The sequence below is a fragment of the Geospiza fortis genome, unplaced genomic scaffold (genome assembly GCF_000277835.1).
Source record: "Geospiza fortis unplaced genomic scaffold, GeoFor_1.0 scaffold676, whole genome shotgun sequence".
NCBI classification, from domain to species: domain Eukaryota; kingdom Metazoa; phylum Chordata; class Aves; order Passeriformes; family Thraupidae; genus Geospiza; species Geospiza fortis.
This window is the reverse complement of record NW_005054600.1, coordinates 247,049-253,141: the sequence shown is the minus strand read 5'-3', so window position 1 is coordinate 253,141 and position 6,093 is coordinate 247,049. Positions and strand designations below refer to the sequence as shown.

At 56.8% G+C, this 6,093-nt stretch overlaps 1 protein-coding gene across 1 annotated transcript; it reads left to right on the top strand.

Annotated features, from left to right (window-relative positions):
* Positions 1-7: 7 nt before the first annotated feature.
* On the top strand, positions 8-4,159 carry GPD1 (glycerol-3-phosphate dehydrogenase 1). The gene is made up of 7 exons (XM_005430096.2): positions 8-176; positions 570-710; positions 1,131-1,269; positions 2,146-2,258; positions 2,403-2,636; positions 3,062-3,168; positions 3,375-4,159. The coding sequence occupies exons 1-7, from the start codon at positions 69-71 to the stop codon at positions 3,469-3,471; spliced, it is 939 nt and encodes a 312-aa protein (XP_005430153.1). The 5' UTR covers positions 8-68; the 3' UTR covers positions 3,472-4,159.
* The last annotated feature ends 1,934 nt before the right edge of the window (positions 4,160-6,093 follow it).

Sequence of the window (6,093 nt, the reverse complement as noted above, 5' to 3'; positions counted from 1 at the left end):
CCTGGGCCATCGCCAAGATCGCCGGCAGCAACACAGCTCGGCTGGGCAGCTTCGAGAACCAGGTGAACATGTGGGTGCTGGAGGAGGAGGTGGGCGGCCGGCGGCTCACGGACATCATCAACACGGAGCACGAGAATGTCAAGTACCTGCCGGGGCACAAGCTGCCCCCCAACGTGGTGAGTGTGGGCTGCCAGCAGTCTCTCGAGGGGCAGAGCTGATGGCCGTGCATTGGAGAGAGGCCAGCAGCTCTGGGGGGCTGCTGGAACCCCGGCTGTGAAGGCAGGGGATGCACCGGGCTGTGCGGGGCTCAGTTATGCCCTCCCACTGACCTTCATCTGTGCCTGGATGAGCTGCAGCCCTGGCTGCTCTCACTGCCCACCTTTGACCCTGCTCTGGCATCCCACAGGCTGGGCTGGAGGCCATGAGGCTGCCTGTGAGCTGGCATCATCCCCTCTGCTCTGGGATCATCCCACCAGCCCCTCTGCTGGCAGGGACCTCGGCATGGTGACTTTGGGCCCTTCCTTGCCATCCATCTTCCCAGTCCCTAACAACAGTCACACTCTATTCAGGTGGCAGAGCCAGACCTGCTCAAAGCCTGTGCAGGGGCTGATGTCCTGCTGTTCGTGGTGCCCCACCAGTTCATCGGCAAAGTCTGTGACCAGCTCAAGGGCCACGTGAAGAAAGATGCCATTGGGATGTCACTCATCAAGGTGTGAGCAGGAGCAGCGCTCGCCAGGGTGCGGGGCCAAGGCAGGGGAGCTGGAAGCAGCCTGGCTGGGGGTGGCTGCTATGGGAATCCAGGGATTTTGGAACAGAAATGGGCAGTGGGGGGAAGAAGGAAGTGGGGGCAGAGTCTTTGTGGGGATTTGGAGGTGTTGGTGGAGAAGGGTGAGGGCATATGGGGGATCTCAGTGCTGAGAGGAGCAGGGCACAGCTCTGCACATCAGGATCAGTCAGAGCACTGCAGCACAGGGAATGGCAGGATTGGGGTGTAGGGCAGGTGTCCAGGAGGGGCAGGTTCTCATTGTCTGGTTGGCAAGGTGGTGTTCAGGCAAAGGCTGGACTCAATGTCCTTAGAGATCTATCCCAGTGTAATTGATGCTGTGATCTCTGTCCCTGGCTGTCCCCAGGGCGTGGATGAAGGACCAGATGGGCTGAGGCTGATCTCAGACATCATCCATGAGAAACTGGGAATAGAAATGAACGTGCTCATGGGGGCCAATATTGCCAATGAAGTGGCAGAAGAGAAGTTCTGTGAAACCACCATTGGTAAGGAGCCCTCCTCGTTAGCAGCTTCCATTTGTGATTAGCAGGAAGAGGCAAAGGGCAGAGTATGGTGCAGCTCAAACTCCTGCTGCCTTGGGTGGACTGGCCCTGTTCCCTGGGAAGACAGGAGGCTCCATAGGAGCTGGCTGAGCTCATTCCCAGGGTTTGTGATGGGATCACTCGCTTCATTAACAATGGAGTTGTGCAGCTGAAAGTTCCTGCCAGCATGGAGCCAGCATGAGGCAGCTGCCTGGCACAAATTAAAGAGGTGGGCAACAAGAGGCCCTTTAGGAATAATTTCCATCCTTGATTTCCTTGGGCTTCACAGGATGCCCACCTGGATCTCATGTTATTGCCAGCCAGGGCTGCTTGGAAGTTCATCTGGTGACAGTTCCAACACCCTCCGCACTGTAGGGGACTGTGCACAGAGCCAAGACAAACCATTTGCTGGGTCAGAAGTTGTGGCATTCCAAGTGTTGTTTTATTAAACAACAGCAAACACACTGGGCAGGAGGCTGAGGAGGTGGAGCAGAGCCCACAACCCCTGTGAGCACACAGGACCCTGCAGGGACAACCAGGACAGAAAGCTGCAACCCCAAATTTACAACCTTTGAAGATGCCTTTAACCTACTGAGCATTCAGAAAGTCATTTCTGTCTTGCGTGACAGCAGCATGGACTGTCCCCTGTGTTCTGGGAACGTCAAAGTTGAACATTGCTTATCTGTCAGGCAGTGTGTGCCTGACTCTGTGTGGACCTGCAACTGTTTTGCAACAATGGTTGGGCAATAGGTTCCTCTCGCTGAATGACCTTCAGGAAAGCATGGACTTACCTCATGGGTCTTCCCCATCATCTTCTTCCTCGTCCGTTTGTCTCCTCAGGCTGCAAGAACATGAAGCACGGGCAGATGCTGAAGGACCTGATGCAGACCCCCAACTTCCGTGTGTCAGTGGTGCAGGAAGCTGACACTGTAGAGATCTGTGGGGCTCTCAAGGTGAGCAGAGCCTGGGAGCTCGGGGGAGGAGGGATGGTGGGCAGTGGCACAGAGAGCAGCCAGTGCTTGGGATCACACAGGCTGCTCACAGAAGCCCCAAGCTCTGTTGGGAACAGACCCCTCCACATTGGCACTGTTTTCCAGAATGTGGTGGCTGTAGGGGCCGGTTTCTGTGATGGGCTTGGCTACGGTGACAACACCAAGGCTGCCGTGATCCGCCTGGGCCTGATGGAGATGATCGGCTTTGCCAAACTCTTCTGTAAGGCCCCTGTCACCTCTTCCACCTTCCTGGAGAGCTGCGGCGTTGCCGACCTCATCACGACCTGCTATGGGGGCCGCAACCGCAAGGTGGCCGAGGCTTTTGCCAAGACTGGGAAGGTGAGCAGAGCTGGGAGCGGCTGACACTGATAAAAGTGTGTGGATAAAGTTGGGTCAGGGCAGCTTTAGGTGGGATAGCAGGAAAAATTCTTCACCCAGAGGGTGGTCAGGCACTGAGCAGGTTCCCCAAGGTTGCCAGAGCTCAAGGGGTGTTTGGACAACATTTTCAGGCACAGGGTGGGACTGTCGGGGTGTCTGTGGGGGGGCAGGAGTTTGACTGGATGATCTTGTGGGTCCCTTCCAACTCAGGATATTCCATGAATCTATGATCTCTGCATGAAGCTGGTGAGCAGGCAGGGAGGTGATCCCCCTTAGTACTGTGGGATCTGTCTGTGCTTGGCTAGTGCTGCAGCCCAGCTCCAGGGCAGGAACGTGGTGCAGCAGCAGGGCTGCAGGTCCAGCTCCTCACTGCTGTGTTGTTTCAGTCCATCGAGCAGCTGGAGAAGGAGATGCTGAATGGGCAGAAGCTGCAGGGTCCCCAGACATCTGCTGAGCTGCATCGAATCCTCAAGAGCAAGAATGCAGTGGAGAAGTGAGTGCTGGAATCTCTGTGCTTTGTTGGGGTGGAGCTGGGACCTTTTCAGGAGCAGCAGGAGGGGAAAGCCCCCACCAGCTGGGCAGGAGCGGCCTGTTGGATGGGGCACAGTGCCATTGGCCCACCTGCTCCTGCGTGCCATTGACAGAAGCCGAGGTGCTCTGACTCTGCCACCTGGGGTGACTTTCTTTGTCTGCCCACAGGTTCCCCCTCTTCACTGCTGTGTATCGGATCTGCTACGAGGGAAAACCTGTCACTGATTTCATCACATGTCTGCAGAACCACCCTGAGCACATGTAAGGGGCTCTGCCTGCAGAGCACAGGTCCTGCTGAGATGTGCTGAGAGCTCCTGCCCACACCAACCTCATCTGCTGCCACAGCCTCGGAAGGAGTCTGGGTCTCCTGGGAGCCTTTGCAGACTGCTGGAAGAGCAGAGGTTCCCTTCCCCAGCCCCAGACACTGCCCTGGACACTGAGCCTGGCACAGAGGTACCTGCTGGCCTCTTCCTCTCTTTGAAGGGCTCGTTTAATTGCTGCTGCCAAGGTTTGCCCTGAGCAGGGCTGAGCATCTTCCTCCTTCCACTTCCTCACAGTGGATTCAGCTCTGGGAAGGACTGTGCCAGGCCATTATGATAGATAAGGGCTGGGCACTGCCTGGCAGGGAAAACAAGTGTCCCAAGTCCTCCCTCTTCGCCCCACAGACCCTATGGGTGACACCAGCTCTTCCCTATCTGCTGCTGCTTTTGCATTCCCTGTCTGGTGGAGAGGGCACAGTCCCCTGCCAGGCTCCACCTGGTGAGTGGAGCTCTCAGGACTTCCAAAGGCACTGAGGATCTTTCTAAGCAGCACCAGCACAGACAATGGCATTCCTTGCCACCCAGCCATGTGCTGCTTTCCTCCAGCTGCTCCTGTTGACCCAGGGACACGCTGGAGCTTGTTTGTTTAGAGCTTTTGCTCTCTCCATCAGACCTGGCCCCAGCCCTGGGGAGCTCCCCTGTTGTCACAGGAGGAAGGAGGTCTCACACTTTCCCTCATGTGGGGATGCTGCAAGCTGCCCTCTGGCACAGGGGCAGGAATAGGCATATGATCCACAACAGGTACATGGAGATGTCCAACATCCCACGACAGGACAGAGGTCTTGGGCCTCACTCTGAGCCTGTGAAATTTGCCCCTTGTCCGGACAGGTGCCACATGTCCCTCTGCTCCTCTAAGCTGTTTGCTCAGGCCAGAGTGTCCAGCAGTCACTGATCCTACCTGGGCTGGAAGGCTGGAATGCTGCAAGGCTCCCTGTTCTCCCCATTCAAATCCCACAGCCAAGGGGTCTCTAACTAGCTATGTTCCTTTGAAATAACAATAAACATGGAGAGGAGATAGGAGATGCTCTCCAGTGCATCACTGTTGCTGGGTTGGTGCCTGCTGGACTTGCTGAGTGCCCAGAACAGGGCACTGCCCGTTCCCTCCTGGCTCTGCACCCTCCTGTGCTGTCCCAGAAACAGCAAGAACGTCCCTGTAGGTCCTTCTTTAGCCCCAGCGTCACACAGTGTCCCACTTGCTTTGTCTCAGCAACGGTTCCAGGATTAAAATTTGGCCGTGGGACTATGGTGGGTTGGGATTGCAACATTGAGCCGGCTCCAGAGTCCTCACCTGGGGCCAGCAGGAGCCAGGCCAGGACTGCACTGTGCCCCACACACCCCAGGCCTCCCTTCCTCTGACGTTTGGGGCTTCCCAGGACACGCTGTGAGATTTTATTCATCTCTTCCCAGCTGCTTTTCCCAGACTCGCATTCTCCCTGTGTGTCTTTAAAGGAGCCCCATACTGAGTGACCTTTCCAGGGCTCTGAACCCTCTGCTCGGTGTCTTACAAGGGGAATTTAATCTGTTGGCACTGCACTTGTTTCTGTGCCTTTTATTAGCCACGTTTTCTCAGCAGGCACTCTGCGACCTTTAAATTCAGCAGAACTGTCGTGTGGGGGGAGCCAACACAGCTTCCTCTGCCGAGGAGCTTTATTGAGCTTGGAGGAAGGATAAAGGAAGTCCAGCGTGTTCCTGCAGGGCTGGCACCACTTCTAGTTCTCTTTGTCTTCAAGGGCTTCAAGGAATCCAAGTGTTTGGATACAAAGCTCATGCAGGAGAGAGGGTCCCTGGGCTCTGCTCCCTCACACAAACTCCTGTCAGCACCTGCAGCAGAATCCAGCAGAGATTCGTGTTAAGCTGAGAGCTCCTCTGCAATGGAAATGCTTTGTCCATCCCTCTTGTTCATGTTTCTTTGACCCTGAAGCACCCAAATCACTGCAGACCCTTGCTGAGGGTCCCAGGTCTCCAACAATGTCTCTCTTTTAAACACACCACACTGGAGCTGGATGTCCCGAGCTATAAAAAGTCTCCCCTTTGCCATTTGGAATTATGTTCTGCAGGCTCAGCACATCCCAGTGCTGCAACCCTGGGAGCTGCTGCTGGGGGAAAGAAGGATGAGGAGGGGAGAAAGAGTAACCCTGCAGCTTTGGAGCTTGAGGGAGCCCCAGACAGAGCAGGGCTGGGACAGCAGAGCTCAAAGGCTGGAAAGGAGCTCCGGGAGGGGAGCAGCTGCCTCAGGGGGGGACAGGAGGGGACCTGGGGGAACGCGGCCTGTTGGGAAGGAGGCTCTGGGCTGGCACCAGGGCCCTTGGAATGGCACTAGGACCCTCAGCAAACTACTGGGACTCTCAGGGAGGCACTGGGACCCTCAGGACGGCACCAGAACCGTTGTGAAGCCACCGTGCCCGTCGGGATGGCACCGCGCCGCCGAGCCTCAGGGCTGCAGCACGGCCCGGAGAGCCTCGGCCCCATCCACGCGTGGCCAAGGACTGTTCCTTGTGGGCTCCCAGTGCCGCACCTCAGAAAGGAAGGCCCGCGGGTTCTGTCGTGCAGGGAGGCCGAGGAACCCG

Excerpts from the sequence above, each read along its gene's own strand:
- GPD1 (XM_005430096.2), top strand. The coding sequence starts at position 69 with ATGTGGGTGCTGGAGGAGGAGGTGGGCGGCCGGCGGCTCACGGACATC. Across the intron at positions 711-1,130 it reads TTGGGATGTCACTCATCAAG|GGCGTGGATGAAGGACCAGA; the intron begins GTGTGAGCAGGA and ends GGCTGTCCCCAG. Across the intron at positions 3,169-3,374 it reads AGCAAGAATGCAGTGGAGAA|GTTCCCCCTCTTCACTGCTG; the intron begins GTGAGTGCTGGA and ends GTCTGCCCACAG.